The 20,924-nt window shown below is 43.1% G+C and overlaps 1 protein-coding gene across 1 annotated transcript in view; it reads right to left on the reverse strand.

The window, feature by feature from the left end:
* Positions 1 to 20,924, reverse strand: part of PITPNM3 (PITPNM family member 3) — a 261,407-nt gene that overhangs the window by 134,996 nt on the left and 105,487 nt on the right. The window contains exons 3-4 of the mRNA XM_075854250.1: positions 13,894 to 13,970; positions 12,011 to 12,246 (exon numbers count right to left, since the gene is read on the reverse strand). Of these exons, the coding sequence (XP_075710365.1) occupies positions 12,011 to 12,246; positions 13,894 to 13,970 (313 nt within the window). The remainder of the gene's footprint in view (positions 1 to 12,010; positions 12,247 to 13,893; positions 13,971 to 20,924) is intronic.

Genomic DNA, 20,924 nt, shown 5'->3' on the forward strand with positions numbered 1-20,924 from the left:
TGGGAAACTTGGAACATGAGAACACTAAGGGACCATTTTCAAGACTAACACGGGTAAACAACAATGCTCGGGCAAGGAGTAAATGGGCAGGGCCTTTCATAAAGTCCAGGGTGATCATGGGCTAATAATGATTATTTTCATGTGTGCGCTGGCCCTTTGAGGCTGGGCACGAGTGTCCGCGCGCACCCTACGGGACACAGCAGAATGTAGTGAAAGTGAGCTCTGGCATCTCCTAGGGTGGAGATGCGGGCCAGCGCTCACAGATCCATGGCTGCGGTCCGTGGCCATGGACTCTACATATATATGTACTGAGCTTGGTTCTGGGGCTGTATTTATGTACTGAGCTTGGCTCTGTAGCTGTATATAAGGACTGAGCTTGGTTCTGGAGCTGTATTTATGTACTGAGCTTGGTTCTGGAGCTGTATTTATGTACCGAGCTTGGTACTGGGTACAGCTGAATGGAGCAAAGGTGAGCGCTGGTGTCTCCTAGAGAGGAGATGCAGGCCAGCGCTCACAGATTCATGGCTGCGACCATCAGGGGGTGAGTAACCCCGAAGGTCCAAGGCCGTGGACGCTACAGTATCCCCCCTCTTACTCCCCCACTTCTTGGAGCCAGAGAGGAACTTCTTAATGAGGGTAGGAGCATTGAGGTTCTCTTCTGGCTCCCAGGACCTTTCCTCGGGATCAAACCGTTTCCAATCCACCAAATAAAAAGTTTTCCTTCTACTTTTTTGAAGTCCAGGATCTCCTTAACCTCGAACACATCGTAAGAACCGCTGGGAGAAACTGCAGTTTGAGGCGATTTTGTGTAGTGGTTCAGGACCACAGGCTCCAGGAGGGAACATGAATGGAGTTGGGGATCTTGAGAGTAGAAGGCAGCCAAAGCTTGTAAGTGACGGGCTAATTTGCTGTAGGATCTCAAAAGCTCAAAGGAACCAGGGAGCAAACTTGTATGAAGCCACCTTTACATGGATATTACTTGAAGACAGACAGACTTTGGTACCCGGAAGATACTGAGGTGGCCACCTTTCGCTTCATGCGATCAACTGCCAGCAGGATAGAGGACCGGGTTTGCTGCCAGATCTGTAGAAAGTCCCTGAATGCAGAGTCAGCTGCGGCCACTTGGGACGTAGCTGAAACAGTAAGAGGAATTTGTGGATGTTGGCCGTAGACCATGAAGAACGGTGTAGAAGCAGTGGACTCACTTGTGTGGTTGTTGTATGAGAACTCGGCCCAAGGAAGAAGCTGTACCCAGTCATCATGCTCCATGGACATGAAGTATCGTAGATAATTCTCTATGATTTGGTTAATCCTCTCGACTTGGCCATTGGACTGGGGATGGTAGGCTGAGGGAAAGTCCAACTTCACATCTAAGGCCTAATCCACACGAGCGTGTTCGGTCTGTGATATACGGTTCGTATGTTGGCCGCATTTCCCAGACCAAACACACTGCAGGGAGCCGGGCTATTAGCATCATAGTTATCTATGACGCTAGGTGTCCCTGCCTCTCCGTGGAATTACTGTCCAGTACTGCAAACATTATTACAGTACGGGACAGTTTTCCCGCAGCGAGGCAGTGACACCTAGCAGGACGGGTCTATGATACATTGAGGGGACTCCACAGTGTCCTCTGTTTGAAATGACCTAGACAGGGCATCGGCCCTCACATTTATGTCAGCGGGACGGTAGTGGAGCACAAATTGGAAACGGATGAAGAACAGTGACCACCTGGCTTGACTGGGGTTCAGCCGTTGAGCCGACTGGAGATATGTAAGGTTCTTTTGGTCGGTGTATATTAGGGAGGGGTGGGTTGCGCCCTCTAGCAGATGCCTCCACTCCTCCAGAGCCAATTTAATGGCCAGTGACTCCTTATCCCCAATAGAGTAATTGCGCTCTGTGGAGGAAATAAGTCTCCAGTAATAGCCACATATCACTGCCTTTCCTTTGAGGCCTCTCTGGAACAAAGGGGCACCTGCACCAACAGAGGAAGCATCCACCTCCAACGAGAACTGTTGAGAGATGTCAGGATGATGCAGGATGGAGGCTGAGGAAAGGCATTCTTAAGGCTATTAAATGGAGATTCTCCCACATCTTGGAGTTCACACCCTTCTTTGTAAGGGTAGAGATGGGATCCATCAATGATGAAAAGTTTGGGATGAACTGCTGGTAGAAGTGGGTGAATTCCAAAAAAACGCTGTATGGACCGCAGGCCCTGAGGGCGTGGCCATTCCAGCACAGACTTCACTTTCTAAGGATCCATCTTCAGACCTTGATCCGAGATTATGTCACCCAGGAAAGGCAGAGAGTTCTTTCCAAAGACGCAATTCTCCAGCTTGGCATACAGACGATTCTCCCTTAACCCCTTCCCGCTGCAGCCCTTTTTCAGATTTAAATTTTCATTTTTTCCTCCCCACCTTCCAAAGCCATAACGTCTTTATTTTTCCGTCAATATAGTCCTATGAGGGCTTGATTTTTGCGGGACGAGTTGTAGTTTTTCATAGCACCATTTATTTTGCCATATAATGTACTAGGAAACGGGGAAAAAAATATTTGTGGGGTAGAAAATGAAAAAAACAGCGATTCCTCCATGATTTTTTTGCGTGCCGTTTTTACGGAATTTACTATGCAATTAAAACAACATGTTAACTTTATTCTGTGGGTCAAGTAAAAACCTAAGTGTAAAAAAGAAAATTTATTTTGTGTCGCCAAATTCCGAGAGCCATAACTTTTTTATTTTTCCGTAGATTAAGTGGCATGAGGGCTTATTTTTTGCGGGATAAGCTGTAGTTTTTAATAATACCATTTTGGTGTACATGCAATATTTTGATCACTTTTTATTTCATTTTTTGTGGGAGATTAGGTGACCAAAAAATAGAGATTCTGGCATTTACAATTTTTGTATTTTTTACGGCGTTCCCCGTGTGGCTTAAATAATGATACATTGTAAAAGTTCAGACTTTTAAGGAAGCGGCAATACCAATCGGGTTTATTTTTATTTCATTTTTTTACTATGCTCTAGGAGGAAAATGGGAAAAGGTTTTTTTTTTTTAACTTTTAATTTGGAATTTGTTTTTACATAAAAAAAAAAACCTAACTCATTTTTACTTTTTTTTATTAGTCCCCCTGGGGGACTTCAACCGGCGATCATTAGATCGCTTGCACGATATAATGCAATACTAATGTATTGCAGTATATCGTGATTCTGAGAGGTAACTATTAAGCCCTGTCGGAGGCAGGGCTTAATAGGTGCACAAAGATGGCGGACCTGGGGGCCTTCATTAGGCCCCCAGGCAGCCATAGTTACACGATTTTCCCCGTCTTTGTAGCGATTTAAATGAAGTGTCGGCTGTAACAAACAGCCGACACCCACATCGTATGGAGCGGGTTCACTCCGTGAGCCCGTTCCATACTTCCCCTACCCGACCTTTGGCGTATGGATACGTCAAATGTCGGGAAGGGGTTAAACGCAGCAGAACGTGACAAACATGCCTCTGATGAGTCGTCGGATCTGGATAGAATATCAAAATATCATTGAGATAGACCACAACACAGACAGAGAGGATCTCGGAAGATATCATTGACGAATTCCTGGAAGGCCGCGGGAGCGTTACACAAACTGAAGGGCATCACCAGGTATTCGTAGTGCCCGTCTCGAGTGTTAAACGCAGTCTTCCACTTGTCACCTTGATGGATTGTAAGACCAACGCAAATTTAGAAAAAATTTTGGCTCCTCGTATGCGGTCAAATAGTTCGGAAATTAGTGGCAATGGATATTTGTTCTTGACGTGATTTGATTGAGACTACGGTAGTCAATGCAAGGCCGAAAAGATACATCTTTTTTCTTGACAAAGAAGATCTCGGCCCCGGCTGGGGTGGAGGATTGTTGTATTTAAGCCCGCTCAAGATTCTCCTTGATATTGGCCAACATAGACTGAGTCTCTGGCAAGGAGAGAGGGTATACCTGTCCACGGGGAGGGGACGCATTTGGAACCAGTTCAATGGGGCAGTCATAAGCCCGGTGTGGAGGAAGCGTCTCAGCCTTCTTCTTGCTGAAGAAATCTGCAAACTGAGAGAAATGAGGGGGTAATCCTGCCAATGACTGAGGCAGAGGAGACTGGACAGGATGGATCTGTAACAGACAACGGCTGCGACATTTGGAGCCCCATTGGAGAACCTCTCCAGAATTCCAATCCAGGACTGGGGCATGTAGTCAGAGCTAAGGCAGGCCCAGTAGGACAGGATTGACGGCTTTAGGCAAAACAAGAAACAAAATTGGTTCAGAATGAAGGGCTCCAACTTGGAGCTTCAGCAGCTTGGTCTCAGATACGATTGGGTCGGGCAGAGGCAGACCGTTCACCAAGGCAACAGCCAAATACGTCTCCAGAGGGACTGTGGTCAACTGGAATAGATCCACTAGGTCTTTTTGGATGAAGTTTGCTGCAGACCCTGAGTCCAGATAGGTAGAGACCCGGTGCGTCTTTTCATCAGATACTATGGTCAGGGAAATGGACAGCTTCCTATGTAGCGTCGTTCCACCTAGGGTTGTCTCCCCAACCAATCCTAGACACTGGAGTTTTTTTGGCTTCTGAGGGCACAAACGCACAACATGGCCTCCGAGGCCACAATACAGACAGAAGGTAGGAGCCAACTTAGGGAATCTTCTCTCCCGACGAACCTCTTGGGATCACTCCCGGATCCTCATGTCAATCCGGGTGGCTGTAAGAATGAGGTCATCAAGGGTAGGTTGCAGATCACGAGCGGCAAGCTCGTCTTTAATTTTAGATGACAGTCCCTGCCAGAATGTAGCCACCAGGGCCTCGTTGTTCCAGGACTGTTCTGCTGCCAGGTTGTGTACTCGCCCACGGAGGTGTCCCCCTGGTGAAGGATCAGAAGAGATGCAGCTGCTGAGGAGACTCATCCAGGTTTCTCAAATATTGTGCGAAAATTCTGTAGGAAACACTGGAAGTCACGGGTCTCCGGTCCCTGATGTTCCCAGATAGGATTCGCCCATGCTAGGGCCTTGCCAGTAAGGAGTGAGACTATAAATGCGATCTTTGCGCCATCAGAAGAAAATGCTCTGGCATGTAGACTGAAGTGGATCTGGCACTGGTCCAGAAATCCTCTGAAGGTCCTAACGTCCCCGTCATAGCGAGGTAGTAGCAGCGAGAATCGGGAGTTAGCACTGGTACTGACAGAAGGTGTAGCAGGAGGAACAGCCGGAGCAACAGGAACGGGTGCTGTGATGAATGCAGCTTGCGCATCCAGCCAATATGTAATTGGAGTTCACCTCCTGGAGGAGTTGGTCCTGTCGTAATTTGCAGACTAGCATATCCGCCTGCATGATTTGTGATGTCGTCAAGGTCTTGGGTTGACCAGCGGGGTCCATGGCCTGAGCATACTCTCACGATCTGTGTGTATGTGGACCCACTGGGCCTTACCGCCGTAGTGGGATAGCAGCTGGCCAAACAGTGTACCAATTGAATGTACATAAGACAAAGCACAAGGGTACCTGTAGTAGTTCAGACAGTAGCAACGGCTAGGCTAAGATGGGACCTTGGCAGCAAACACCAGGCGTGGTGTAACACAGCAGGCGTGACCGGTGGCACAACACGACTCCAACTTTCTAAGGCACGGGAACAAATGTAGCACGGGATACACAATACAGGATACAGGTACGGGAACACTGGGAACATGATAACACTAACGGACCATTTGCAAGACTAACACGAGTAAACACAACAAAGCTCAGGCAAGGCGTAAAGGGGCAGTGCCCATCATATAATTACGGGACACAGCAGAATGGAGTGAAAGTGAGCGCTGGCATCTCCTAGGGTGGAGATGCGGGCCAGCGCTCACAGATCCATAGCTGCGGCCGTCGGGGGCTGAGTAATCCCGACGGTCCGTGGCCATGGATGCTACATATATATGTACTGAGCTTGGTTTTGGGGCTGTATTTATGTACTGACCTTGGCTCTGTAGCTGTATATAAGGACTGAGCTTGGTTCTGGAGCTGTATTTATGTACTGAGCTTAGTTCTGGGACTGTATTTATGTACTGAGCTTAGTTCTGGTGCTGTATATATTCACTGAGGTTTGTTCTGGTGCTGTATATATGTATTGAGCTTGGTTCTGAAGTCTTATGTGTCAGAGCTTGGTTCTGAAGATGTAATTAAATAGAATATATTTATAATAACAAAATTACAGGGCAGATGGAATTGTTTTCAATTCATTGTATATTTAATGTCAAGTAGTTTTAACCCCTTGATCTGCCACCATGCAGTAATACATGACCTGACAATATTTCCAAACATTCCCCTGTATGTTTTCAGATGCAGAAAAATCTATAAAATCAACTTTTGAAATTGCCCTCTTCTATTGCCTTGTATACCTGCTGCCGACTCAGGATTCTTCTTGGAGTATTTTCGAGCACCTCCACTACTTAAGACGTGGAATCAATTAACGCAGAAACTAACGCAGTGGAAACGCGGTGAGAGAACCTGTGTAATTACCTCCTTGCATTGTTGTACATGACTACCAGTCTCCTCCAACATTCTCAGATGCGCCATTGCTTATAAGTGGTGTACCCCAGGGTTCAGTGCTGGGACCACTATTATTCAACTTATTTATTAATGATATAGAGGATGGGATTAATAGCACTATTTCTATTTTTGCAGATGACACCAAGCTATGTAATATAGTTCAGACTATGGAAGATGTTCATGAATTACAGGCAGATTTAAACAAACTAAGTGTTTGGGCGTCCACTTGGCAAATGAAGTTTAATGTAGATAAATGTAAAGTTATGCATCTGGGTACCAACAACCTGCATGCATCATATGTCCTAGGGGGCGCTACACTGGCGGATTCACTTGTTGAGAAGGATCTGGGTGTACTTGTAAATCATAAACTCAATAACAGCATGCAGTGTCAATCGGCTGCTTCAAAGGCCAGCAGGATATTGTCGTGTATTAAAAGAGGCATGGACTCACGGGACAGGGATGTAATAATGCCACTTTACAAAGCATTAGTGAGGCCTCATCTAGAATATGCAGTTCAGTTCTGGGCTCCAGTTCATAGAAAGGATGCCCTGGAGTTGGAAAAAATACAAAGAAGAGCAACGAAGCTAATAAGGGGCATGGAGAATTTAAGTTATGAGGAAAGATTGAAAGAATTAAACCTATTTAGCCTTGAAAAAAGACGACTAAGGGGGGACATGATTAACTTATATAAATATATTAATGGCACATACAAAAAATATGGTGATATCCTGTTCCTTGTAAAACCCGCTCAAAAAACAAGGGGGCACTCCCTCCGTCTGGAGAAAAAAAGGTTCAAGCTGCAGAGGCGACAAGGCTTCTTTACAGTAAGAACGGTGAATTTATGGAATAGTCTACCGCAGGAGCTGGTCACAGCAGGGACAGTAGATGGCTTTAAAAAAGGGTTAGATAATTTCCTAGAACAAAAAAATATTAGCTCCTATGTGTAGAAATTTTTCCTTCCCTTTTCCCTTCCCTTGGTTGAACTTGATGGACATGTGTCTTTTTTCAGCCGTACTAACTATGTAACTATGTAACTATGTAACTTTGGCACACACCGTGCAGCGAGTTGTACTCTGCCCGGCTGCACCAAGCATGCCAGTACAAGGCAACGGCGCATCCGCAAGAGTTGGAGGAGGCTGCTAGTGATGTAGAACAGCCAGGGGGATGTCAATCAAAATCTGGGGGGCGTCAATTAAATTTTCGCCTCAGGCAGCAGAAAAGCTAGAATCGGTCCTGCGGACAGTGGTGAACACAAGCACCAACATTACAATAACTGCTGCCTCCTGGTGTTTAAAACCACATCTTTCTGAGATTTATTGCTGTGTACCCTGCAATGATGGGAAGGAGCACCGCAGAAATGAAGTATAGCGCTTGTTGGCTGAGCCACAGCTAATCAGCTCTAGACTTGTTTTCTGCACTGATGCCTAGCTCATTAGCGCACATCTCTGGCGCCACAGAGGAAAAGGAGAATCAGTACCTGCCCAGTCTGCATGTACAAATCAAACCTAACGCGGGTTGGCTGAGCATCAGCCAATCAGTCATGGGCTTGCTCTTTCTACTGCCCCCTGAGCACAGCTTCAGTCTGGCTGCCGAGGAGAAGGAGACTCCAGCCCCTGCCAGGTATGTTGCTGATGGCTGTAGCGTGAGCAGGTTTATTTCTTTATCTGCTTCATCTTCATGAAACCTGCAAGCAGCTTTCTACAATGAGGAGGGTAGTGGGGGCATAAGTGAGTGTCAAGGACATGAGTGATGCACACAGTATCTGCAAGCAACCTGCTTGTGGGAGGGGAGGGGGTCCAGATACTGTAGATAGGAGTAGCTATAGGGTTAAAAGGGTGAGCATCAGGTTATGGATAATTTGAGCCACAGATGGAAGGAGCTTTGTAAAAGGGGCATGGCTTTGTGGGCACATGGATGGGGCTTAGTGATGGAGAGGGCATCTCAGGTATAGATGTCTATGTACTGCCAGCATCATGCATGCCAGTGCCCAAGAATCATCAGTCTACAACAGAAAGCAGGTAAATATAGCAATGTGAGTAAAGTGTTGGATTGATTTTTGTAGTGTGACTGGTTGATGTAGTGTTAACAGTGTATGTCAATTGTATGAGTTTGTGTGAGTTTTGTGTCTTCTAAAATATTAGTGGCATTTGTATGCGTGTTGTTTTTACAATGTGAGCGTGAGTGGTATGTGTGGTATAGGTCTAGTGTGTAAGTGTTTTGTGAGGTATGTGTTTAGCATTGTGTGGTGTGTGCAGTATGTGTCTAGTGTAAGTAGTGTGTGTGGTACGTGTCTAGTGTGTGAGTGGTGTGTGCAGCATCTTGTGTCAGGTGTCAGTAGTGCGTGTTCAACATGTGTCTTTGGTGTGGGTAGACAACGTGTGGCATATGTCTTAGGTGTGAGTGGTGAGAGTGGTGGATATATCCTAGGTGTGAGTGGTGTGCATGCAGCATATGTCCTAGGTATGAGTGGGGGATGTGTTCTAGCTGTAAGGGCTGCCGCACCATTCCCCGCTGCTTCCACGGCCTCTGCTCTGGTTCCTGTACCCTCTATTTCCTCATGTTCGTCCCGAGCTCCACTCACTCGATCCGGACGCTCTGCAGGCTCTGGGCGTCGTCAGGTAACTGCATCTCTCACCTCCCTCCACGGCAGTCATCCACGACATGCAGCTGCAGCCACTAGAGGGAGTGCGCACGCGCTGACTCTTCCCTTCTTAAAGGGACAGCGTGTACCAAAATCCTAAGACTTCCTATTTAAGGATCCTACCCCCTCAGATCCTTGCTTGTTTAACCAAGTTATCCCTGTGAGCTCCCCTGTACCCAGTTTCCCTGTTACCTTGCCTTCTGCCTTTGTCTGGATTTCCCGTTGTGACCTCTGCCTTAACTTGTACTATCCTTGCCCGCCGCCTGCCTTAACCTATTGCTATCCATACCTGTTACGACGTCTGCTGCCTGTCCTGACTTCTGGCCTATTCATCTGACTGCCTCTAAATTCGCTGTTCCAAGCGTTGACCTGGGTTACAAGCAAAATCTCCCAGACGACACAGAGGATCCACAAAGCGATGAGAACCGTTATACTAGGTTTAAGTGTTGTGCGTGCGCTTGTGTCCTTAGGTCTGCGTCATAAGCAGTTGCGTAACTACCGCGGTAGCAGCCGTAGTGGCAAGTACGGGGCTCGGGGCTTGAGGGGGCCCGTGCCGCCAGCCGACACGCCCCCCTCCCATATGCCCGGTGGCGTTGCTAGCAGCCGTTATGGCGGCTATAGCGGTAGCGCCGCTACTATTGGGCCCGCGCCGCCGAGCCTCCAACAAGTATGGGCCGGGCGACACAGGCCCTCTCATGGCTGTAGGTGTCGCTAGCAGGACTATTTTATACCCCATTCACCTGCAGCGGAATTAAGTCTGCTTTAATTTTTTTCCGCTACGCAAAAAAAAAATCCTCTAGAATAATGAGCATGTTCATTATTCTCGTGGAAAAGCAGTGGATTTGTTGGGGTTGGAGCTATCAGGAACTATTCCTCTTTTTATTTACACCTGTTTTAATAAATCTCCCCATGTCTTGTATAGCTGAAAGATGGTCCCATGTACTCCAGCCCAACACTGGCAGCTGCGTATGGCCTGCGGTGGGCCTGTGTGCTTAAGAATGTCAGGGCTGGTTTTAAGTCCCAGTACGGCCCTGAAAGCGGGTGTTAGCTGTATAGTACAGCTGACACTTCGCTCTACTGTCCAGGATCAGAGATAACTCAGTGTAATGGTGTGGTGCTTTCAGCCAACAGATATGTCCTCCAACCCAAAGTCATAGCAATAGCGGGTGCAGGGATAGCAGTCACAACCAAGGACCCTTTCTCACACAAGTAAACACCAGTATTATAAATAGAATATCGTAGGTGGAGGGCCGGTTACAAATTTTGCATCGGGACACAGGAGCTTCATGTTACCCCTCTACCCCAACCTCCCATAAACATACGCACTAGGCTGAGCTTTCATGTTTATTCAATAGGATAGAGGGAGGCAAGTTGCTGCCAGGCACTACTGAGCGCTGTGTATTTAGAGTATAGCTTGAGAGAGGCCCCATTGAGCTGGGCTGAAACGCTGCATATGGGTGAATAAAAGATCCATACACTTTTTTTCGCCAAACTTAGGAGTGCTGCCTCATTTTTGGAGAGCACAAAGTTGGCGGTCTTGGGAGGATTTTAGCGCCCACTTTCTGAAATTGCAGTGCTGCTTTCTTGACTTTTGGCTACAGTCTTTCTTAACCAAAGCCAGAAGTGGGTCCAAAATGAAGGCAAGTTTCAAAGAAAAAACAGCAGCATCTCCTTTCTTTTGTGTCTATTCTTGTATTTGGCTAAAAAAAACTAAAAGCCACTATAAAAACATTGTGAATAGTCACAGGAATAGAAACGCACCATGGAGAAGCCTGAAAACCCCAAGATAGTTTGCTCAAGAATTTTCTGCACTATCAATATGTTAAAAACTAAAATGAATAGACATAACGAAAGGCATATAATAATACTGACAATGATCATAAAAATTACAAAAGTAAGTTTAAAGCATTTGTTCCAATCTAAGGGTCAGTTCACACAGTTTTTCCGAGCTGATTTTGACACGGAAGCCGCGTCAGAATCGGTGCCAAAATATGGCCGAAATCGCCCCCCATTGATTTTAATGGGAGGCAGAGGTGTTCCCATTGAAACCTGCATGCCTTTTCTTGCCGTGATTTCCGCCTATGACCGCCCATTGAAATCAATGGAAGGCAGAAAAAACCTGTGGCACTCATTTGAGCGTTTTTTTTGCGGCGCATATTTGCCTGCGATCGTTGCATTAGCTTCATTGGCCCCGGGTGAAAAATGCAGCGAAAAAACACTGAAAAATACATGCATACAGTTCAAAATCTGCCTCAAAATTTCTGAAGGAATTCTGAGGCAGACATTTTCTGCCTGCAAAAAACTCTGTGTGAACATGGCTTAAGACATTTATGGCATATCCACGGTATATGCCATAAATGTCTGATAAATGTGGGTCCTTGCTCTGGGATCCACACCTATCTCCTGAATAGGATTCGCCATAATGGGGGTCCTGCCGCATCCGGGCAGAGAATTATTGGAGAGGTGCCCGATTGCTTGGCGGTTTCCGTTACTTCCATGAAGAGAGCCCTGCACATGCGTGAACGTCTTCCATTGACTCTCCGCCTAAATGCGGTGTCCGGTGGTTTCCTCACCAGGCAGAATGGCATTCATGTGGCCCCTGTTTTGAAGATAGGTGTGGGTCCCAGAGCTAGGACCCATATCTATCAGCCATTTATTACATTTATCGTGGTTACGACATAAATGTCTTAGGAGGGAATAACTTTTTAAAAGGAAATCAAAACAAGACATTTCCTTCTCTTCATATTTTTTAATGTGCTAAAAGGTATTATAACATCTGCATTTATATAGTTTAGACAAGATTATCACAACATGTGGATTTCAATTCTTACTTGTAAACCAGTGAGAAGGCTTCAGAACATATTGCAGGACAAGGGACCAGTTTAACTAAGATGTGTCCAAGAGCTGCTGGAAAATGAGCTCTGGTCACCTTCTCAAACACTGAGCTGAAGGTGTTGACATCGGCCAGCTTGCTGTTGATATCCCCTCCGCCTGTATCTAGTATACTGCCACCATGAAGGACAAGAGCAAGGACATGGGTCTTACAGCTGTTTTGTGAGACAACATCCTAATGGAAAAAGAAAATAAATAACATTTTGATTACACAAAGTGTTTGATATAACACGATACTTCAAAAGTGTGAACTGACTGCGGCCAACATAGAATACCGTTTTTTTTAGTCTTGCATTATTTAGAGTTGTATTCACTAATTTAAATTTTTTATTATTTTTTTTGTATGGCCTTGTTCAGTTATCCACATCATAACTGGCTTGAGTAATGTGTGTACATTGTTATCAATAGGGATTCAGATCTTTTTTTTTTTTAAGAAGCAGTGTTGCCCCCTTTCTTATCGTGATCAATGGCGTTTTTAGCCATCACTTGCTTAGGTAGAAAAACTTTAATTCATTACCGACTTATAATGAACATACACGTCAAGGAGCGGGGGGAGGATGATGTTTGGAGCGGGCTCACGCGCTGAGCCCGCTTCATACACCGCTTGCTGTCAGTTGTGTATTACAGCTGACACTCTGCTCTAATGGCCGGGAACAGCATTCGCGCTTTCCTGGCTTTTTAACTAGTTAAATGCGGTGGTCAATAGCGACTGCCTTTTCTGCGTCTGCTAAGCCATGCCTCTGGCACGGATTAGCAGAGGCCTGTAAAAATTACAATATACTGCAATACATTTGTATTGCAGTGTATTGTCTCAGAGATCTAACGATTTCTGGTTCAATGGGGACTAATAAAATGTGTAAAAAAAGTTAAATAAATTTTTCAGAAGTGTCAAATAAATACAAAAATATTAAAAGTTCCAAAAAAAATATAAAAAATGTTGCCCATTTTTCCCCAAGCACAATGTAAAAAAAAAAAAATTGTTATCGCCGCATTTGTAAAAGGCCGAACTATTACAATATACCATTATTTAACTTGCACGATGAAAGGCGTAAAAAAATATATAGTAATACACCCAGATTGTTGTTTTTTGATCATCTTAGCACTAAACAAATGAAATAAAAAGTGATCAAAAAATTGTATAAAACAAAAAATGGTACCAATAAAAACTACAGGTCGTCCCCGAAAAAATAAGCCCTCACACCACTCAATTGTCGGGAAAATAAAGAAGTTATGGCTCTCAGACTGTGGTGAAACAGAATTTTTTTTTAACAAATAGTTTTTTTGTAAAAGCCTATTTACATTTGGTATCACCGTAATTGTATTGAGATGCAGAATAACGTTAAGTTGTCTATTTTTCCGCATGGTGAAAGCCATAAAAACAAAACCCAAAAAGCAGCGGAAGAATATAGTTTTTTTCTAATTCCACCCCACAAAGAATTTTTTTTTCCATTTCCCAGTACATTATATGGTGCTTTAAGTGGTGCCAATGCAAACTACAGCTTCTCCCACAAAAAATAAGCCCTCACATCAATTTATTGACGAAAAAATAAAATCGTTATGGCTCTTGGAAGGCGGGGAGTGAAAAACGTAAAAATGAAAAATGGCTGGGTCATTAAGGGGTTAAAGAAAAACATTTTTATATTTCATATGATCCTTTGCAAATCTATAAATCTCAGTAGTTCCAAAGCATTTTGCTGCCCAAGAACATTGGCTTTCAAGAAGTAGTTATAGTTACATTATTTTGATGTGTTGGGAAAATTGAGATCATAAATAGGGCAGATTGTTCAATGAAGGGAAAAAAAGTACAAATAATTTTGCTCACCTCACTGTCTTCATGTATCTCAAAACTGCTTTGTCTGGGGCATCTGTGTTTCCTCCCATGTACTCGGTAGAGTTCTCCTGTTGAACAAAACATTTTTTAATTATGTTCAGTTATAAAACAATAAGAAAATGAGATCTATTGGTAATCAGGTTTTTTTTTTACAGATCAGTTACTATGTCATGACCATATATTCCATTATAATATAGGTAAATGAGGCATAGTGCTTACATGTTCCACAGCACTGTACAGAGAATGAACTCACACTGGCCCCTGTCTCAATGGGGATCACAAATCTATATCAAGCATTTTTGCACACACATTCCCCTTATCACAAGAAGTAATTTAACCTACGTATCAATATGAGAGTCTAGGAGTAAACTGGTGGACAACTACAGGAAGAACATACATACTCCATGTAGATTGTGCTCTTGGCCAAACTTAAAAAAAGCTAAAAGAGAGAAAGAGAGAAACGGCACCACATGGTGCAGATTACCTACAGGATATGAATAGAGTATTTGAACCTAAACGGTGCTCACCTAAGAGTGTTTAATACTGGCAAATACAACACCACAAAAGTGCACTCAATAATATAAAATTGATAATAATAGTAAACAGCTGCTGCCATGTCCAGAACACAACAACCAGAGGAATGTAGCCAATTATAAGCGCAAAAGGGGGAAGAAAAAAGGACCACAATGGGACTGCTATTAGGAGAAACAAAATAATTAGTTTAATAATAAAATCAAATACAGATCGACAAGCTACGTGTTTTAACGTCGGACTGGCATTGAAACGCGTAGCTTGTCGACCTGTATTTCATTTTATTATTAAACTAATTATTTAGTTTCTCTTGATAGCAGCGCCATTGTGGTCCTTTTTTCTTCCCCCTTTTGCGCTTAAACTTAAAAAATGACCCCAGCATTAAAACCATGAAGCACTAAATCCCTAGGCCACTGTGCCACCTCAGTAATCAAAAGCATTAACCCTTTAATAACCTCAAAAATGTTTAACAACTAAGATAACCCAAAGTCATAGTTCCATCACGAGCAAAGAAGTGGCCCAGGGCTGAACACCACCCGATGTTCTAAATGGGGCAGGTTGCCTTTTACTCCAGTTATAGTTTGATTATGAGCGAGGTCTGATCCTGGCCTTGGTCTATCCTCTTGAGCATGGCTTATCATCATCACAGAGATAACTTATTTTAAATTTAAAAGTATTTCCCCAGTCAGACGTTTCATTTTCAACTACGGCCCTTTAAGGCCGCATTAGGGAAATGATGTAACTTTCTCTGTGTCAAAGATTTGGCTCCATTCAATATACATACTTAAACCCTACGAACATAAATAGATACAATGCAACACACTTTCTATTTTTCAAATTAGTCCTTTCTAAATTTACCTAGTTGTTTTTCAGATTCCCCTTTAACAATTCAAGGGTGCAGAGTTTTAAGAGCATTTCAACCCCTGATGTGATAAACTGAGTTTGGTGTTCCCACACAATGCTGGCATTACTAACATCAGCTGCTCACAACACGACAGTGAAGGAAGGTTAATTAGTGTCTGCCCCGTGGTGAATCAATACCTTAATCCATTAAATCATAATTAATGCGCTTTTAACAGCAAGTTGTCGGATTCCGTATTGGCTGGAAAATTACTGACAAAGTGGCTGTGTTGTTTTAGCTCCCCTGACCTATATCCTCAAATCTTAGAACTACTGGACATGATGGGACCTTCTAACGCCAAGGTTTTTCATCCACGCACAATTGATGTTTATGCTGAACAAGCATAAATAGAAATAAATAAATTATTACATTGGAGCGGATAGTGAAAAAAAATTATATTTCTATATCTACTGTGCAAACAAACACCATGTAATGTATGTTCAGCAATGTTTGGAACTTCTTGACCATGCTAACACCAATTCTACTTCAACAATCCCTCTCTTTTTCACAAAAAGGACTGAGGACATCTACAGCTATTCCCTGAAATCGCCTAAAATATTCAATCTTTCCCTTTATCTGAATTGTTTCCTTCCATTTTAAGTATACTCTAGTTATCAGAAGCCTACTCGTGATCATCACCTTCCTATTTCTTCTAAAGTTTTAGGCACCTGGTGTACTTTGTCTCTGGCAGGACTTAAAGGGGTTTTTCCATTTTGGACATTTATGGCATATCTACAGGAAATGCCATTAAAGTCCGATAGATGTGGGTCCCACACCTATCTCTAGAACGGGGCCCCCTAAACTGCGTTCTAGCTTGCTCGGCTCCGCTGAGCTCACTGAGCTAATTTTTTAATAAACAGTGGCCAAAAAGTCATATGTACCAAATAAATACATCTCATCCCACAAAAAATAAGCCCTCACACCACTCAATCGACAAAAAAATAAAAAAGTTACGGCTTTCAGAATATGGCGACACAATTTTTTTTTAACAAATAGTTTTTTCTTTGTAAAAGTAGTAAAACATAAAAAAAAACTATATAAATTTGGTATCGCCGTAATTGTATTGATCAGCAGAACAAAAGTTAAGTTGTCGTATTTACCGCCCATTTAAAGACGTAGAAATGAAACCGAAAAAACAAAATGCAGGAATCAGTTTTTTTTTAATTCCACCCCACAAAGAATTTTTTTTCTCAAAGCACCCTCCATGACAGCACCACAGGTAGGACCCTGCCTCTAATCGGGACAGTAAAAGCACTATAGGTTAAATAGTCCCTCCCCACCATTCCTCCTCAGTGTTTTTTTCCTGTCTCTATGGGACAAAAAGAGGATGCTACCGTCTTTGGGCTGGTGGCAGGGGATAGTAGCAATAAACTAAACTAAGATCCACGAGTCAGCGGGGGTTTGGTCTTACCTGCTCCCTCTTGCTGCTCCCGTTCTCTCCAGGGCCTGTGGTAACCTCTCCTGCGCCACTCTGAAGTTGGTGGTGGCTGTGGTCTTCTTCGGAACTCCCTTGCTATGCTACTTCTAGTGTAGGAAGTAGCAAAATCTCCTCTAGGCCTGGCGTGCGTTCCTATGTGAAAAGCACGCAGGCGTCGTCACTTCTGTTTGGCGTCATGACGCACTTACAGTTGTAGCGGCGACGCCCCAAAAACATGGCGGTGCCCACTGCTACAGCGGATGATCTACATGGAATCTCTTTTTCCATTAAGGGGAAAGGAGTCAGGAAAGGCCTGCAGGATATCAATCACGCCTCCCTCCGTCTGGATTGGCAGACATCCTCGCTTATCCTGGTTACCTGGTTTAAAGGTCTCCTGAAGAGAGTGTCTCAGTTTCAAGGTGGGATCTCTGCTACTGAAAACTGTTGTTGTATTGTCAAGAGTTTCCCTTTGGATGGATACTGCGACCCTTAAATCCTGAACCTAGGATGGTCTATGGACCTGTATGTTTGTTCCAGGGGGTACACTATGTGGGCTTATCATGTTATTATTGTTTATTTTTTTTATGTGTAGGCAGAAAAGGAGCCTCCTTCAAAACCTAAAAAAAGAAGCCCAAATTCGTAAATGGGCTATTTGCGCTAAAAACTTATCTTCAAATAAGAAGGTCTTATGTCAAATGTGTACATAAAACGTTATCAGGGAAAAGCAGCCATCTTTACTGGATAAAATTAAGGGGATGGTCAAACAGGAGATACAATCCTCTCTAGCAACCTTTTCCCAAGTATACTTTCTACTTTCCAGTTGACCCCCCTCCCACACCTAAGAAACGCAAAATTATTTTTCTAAGAGGATTCAGGTTTGGAAGGTGACAGTCATATTCCCTCGCTATTCGGTTTACTAGGGGAAATTGCATCTGTCTCCACTCCACAAAAAGAAGATAAATATTATTTATTTTCTGAATTTATAAACAAACTGCTAGGGGCAGTGAGAAGCACCATGGGGGTTGAGGAAGTACAGTAATCACGTTCTGTCAAGGACTAATTGTTTGTGGGTCTAAGTACCCAGAGAAAGCACGTGTTTCCTAAACATAAGAACCTCAAAGGGCTAATTGAGGACAAATGGAATTTTCCAGAGAAATAGATCTCTATAGCTCAGGTAATTAGAGAAAGATTTCCCCTTGATGAAGAAGAAATTAAATCATGGGCTGAAATACAAAAAATTGATATCCAGGTAGCTAGGGTGGGGGAAAAGACTATTCTCCCATTTGAGGACTCTTCTCAGCTAAAAGAACCACTAGACAGAACGGCTGACAGTCTCCTTAAAAAATTCTGGGAGGCTAACTGCCGTAGCACAAATTAATATCGGTCCCACCTGTGCAGCCGAATACATTTTTAGATGGCTGGACCAACTAGAGGTTCACCTCAGAGCTGGCACTCCAAGAGAAAACATTATTGCATCAATTCGCCATCTCTCTAAAGCCACAGGTTTTTTAGCAGATGCCTCTGTGGAATCCATAAAAATTGCTCCTAGAGCGGGTGTACTCTCCAACACCACCAGAAAAGCCTTGTGGCTAAAAATGTGGTCCAGGGAGCAGTTATCAAAAAATAAACTCTGTGCCATACCCTTTCAGGGAAAACTTGTGTTTTGTCCGGATCTTGATACCATTTTAGGCATCCAACAAAAAGAAAACAACTGCAGGTCCCGAAAAAGAAACAAGCTTTTTCGTCCCTTTCACAATCCACAGAGTTATAGAGGCTAGGGTAAATCAGGCAGATGGAGTTACCTGAAATGGGGAAGAGGAAGGAACATCTTCCTTAACCAAAACAGACCCAATCAGGATAGGCAATGACGCCAGGGAGGTAGGAGGCAGAAACTCAAGCTTCACCTTCAACAAGTGGACACTGAATTCTATATTGGAAGGATAATGATTTATATTAGCTTGATAATGATCCTGTATCCTTCATTTGGTTTCTGGACCAGGAAAAGGCGTGAGTAGAGGCCGAGAGGCCTCTCTCCCCGATGGCTACTGGAGATATTACATTCATGGACTAGATAACAATTATAAAGGAACGTGCCCAAGTTAAATATATTTTCTTTCTCTGTCTTAACTTTCTAACTAACAAGATTATATAACATATCAAGAGAGGACAGGAGTCAGATAATGAAATTCAATTTGTTCTCAAACTATATCATTTTTACTTTGACATAATGCAGGATTATGACGTTGGATGAACAATTCAGACAGTACTGACATTTTAGTGCCCAGTTTGATTATAGAACAATTTACCTGCTGTAAGGCCTAAAAAAAGAGTTGGGTGCTCACTCCTAATTATCTCCTCTCTTGTCAAATGTCCAGATAAAAAGACATTGAACTTCTCCTTCTATAAATGCATTAGATTCAGATCCTGCCAAGAACAGATCTTTTTTTTTTGTGTTTAAAAAAAAAAAAAAAAAGAGAATAATTCATCTTTAACCCTTTCAGGACCAAGGGTCATCAATGCCTCAATGACCAGCCCCATTTTTTCAAACCTGACGTGTCATTTTTTGTGGTAATAACTCTGGAATGCTTTTGCCTATCCAAGCAATTCAGAGATTGTTTTCTCATGACATATTGTACTTTATGTTAGTAGAAAAATTTGGTCAATAAATTCATAGCTTATTTGTGAAAAACACCAAAATTTAGAGAAAATTTTTCTAATATTAAATGTAATCTACTTGTAAAACAGATAGTAATACCACGCAAAATTGTAGCCAATTAATTTTCATTGGTACCATTTTAGGGTACATGTGATTTTTTGATCACTTTTTATTAGATTTTTTGGCGAGCAAAGTAACAAAAAATACACACATTTTCACAATATTTTTTGTCCTTTTTTTTACAGTAATCACTGTGCGCTATAAATGTAATTTTACTTTTTCTGCAGGTCGATACGATTATGGCGATACCATATGTATATAGTTTTTTTTAATGTTTTGTGGCGTTTGCACAATAAAATCACTTTTCTATAAAATTATTTATTTTTTGTGTCACCATATTCTGAAAGCCATAATTTTTTTATTTTTCAGTCAAAAAAGCTGAGGGAGGGCTTGTTTTTTACGGTGTTCACCATGCGGGAAAAATAATATTATCGTTTTATAGTTGGGGTCGTTACGAAGGCGGTGATACTAAATATGTGTACTCTTTTAACGTTTTATTTTTTTTCCTATAATAAAAGACTTATTAAAGGAAAAAAAGCATTTTTGTTTTTGTAACTTATAACTTGTTTTTACACTTGTATAAAACATTTTTATAACTTTTTTTTTTAACTTGTTTTACTTGAAGACCTGCAGCACTGATGGCTGCTATAATACATTACACTACCTAGGTAGTGTAACGTGTTATAAACTGTCAGTGTGATGTTGACAGTCACACTGACAGGAAGCCTATGATGACCAGCTAGTCCTCATAGGCTTCCGTGAATGGCAGAACAGAGGCCATTGTATGGCCTCTGGTTTTGCCATGCAACCGACGGCAGCACCCGCAATCGGTTCTCGGGAAAGTTTGGCAGGGGTTGACAGCGTGATCCGGGTGTCACCGCTAATCAGAGACACCCGGATCGCGCTTTTAACACCCACTGTGAATTCACGTCGGCGCTGCACAGAGCCCAGCAAGCGCCGACGTGAATTAACTGTGGGCGGTCAGGAAGCAGTTAATAACGGTGATCATATTCTTTGTAGCCGAACCAATCGGTTCGGCTGTCAGAGAACAAGTTGCTGGGGAGCCGCGGACAATGACACAGCCGGCGTCCGAGCGCTTTTCATCGCGCTATGCCGTCTGGAACAGAGATCTGTTTAGTCACGCCCTGGCAGCACGGGGTATGTGCGAAAAGGACGTGTATCTACAGATTGTCGGAATGAAAGGGTTAAAAAGGCTCTGTCAACACATTATAAGTGCCCTATCTCCTACATAATCTGATCGGCGCTGTAATGTAGATAACAGCAGTGTTTTTAATTTTTGCAAAATGATCAATTTTGAGCAAGTTATGCACAGTTTTAGATTTATACTAATTACTTTAATAGACAACTGGACGTGTTTTTACTTTTTTACCAACTGGGCATTATAAAGAGAAGTGTATGACGCTGGCCAATCAGTGACCAATCAGCGTCATACACTT

The sequence above is a fragment of the Rhinoderma darwinii genome, chromosome 2 (genome assembly GCF_050947455.1).
Source record: "Rhinoderma darwinii isolate aRhiDar2 chromosome 2, aRhiDar2.hap1, whole genome shotgun sequence".
Classification (NCBI taxonomy): domain Eukaryota; kingdom Metazoa; phylum Chordata; class Amphibia; order Anura; family Rhinodermatidae; genus Rhinoderma; species Rhinoderma darwinii.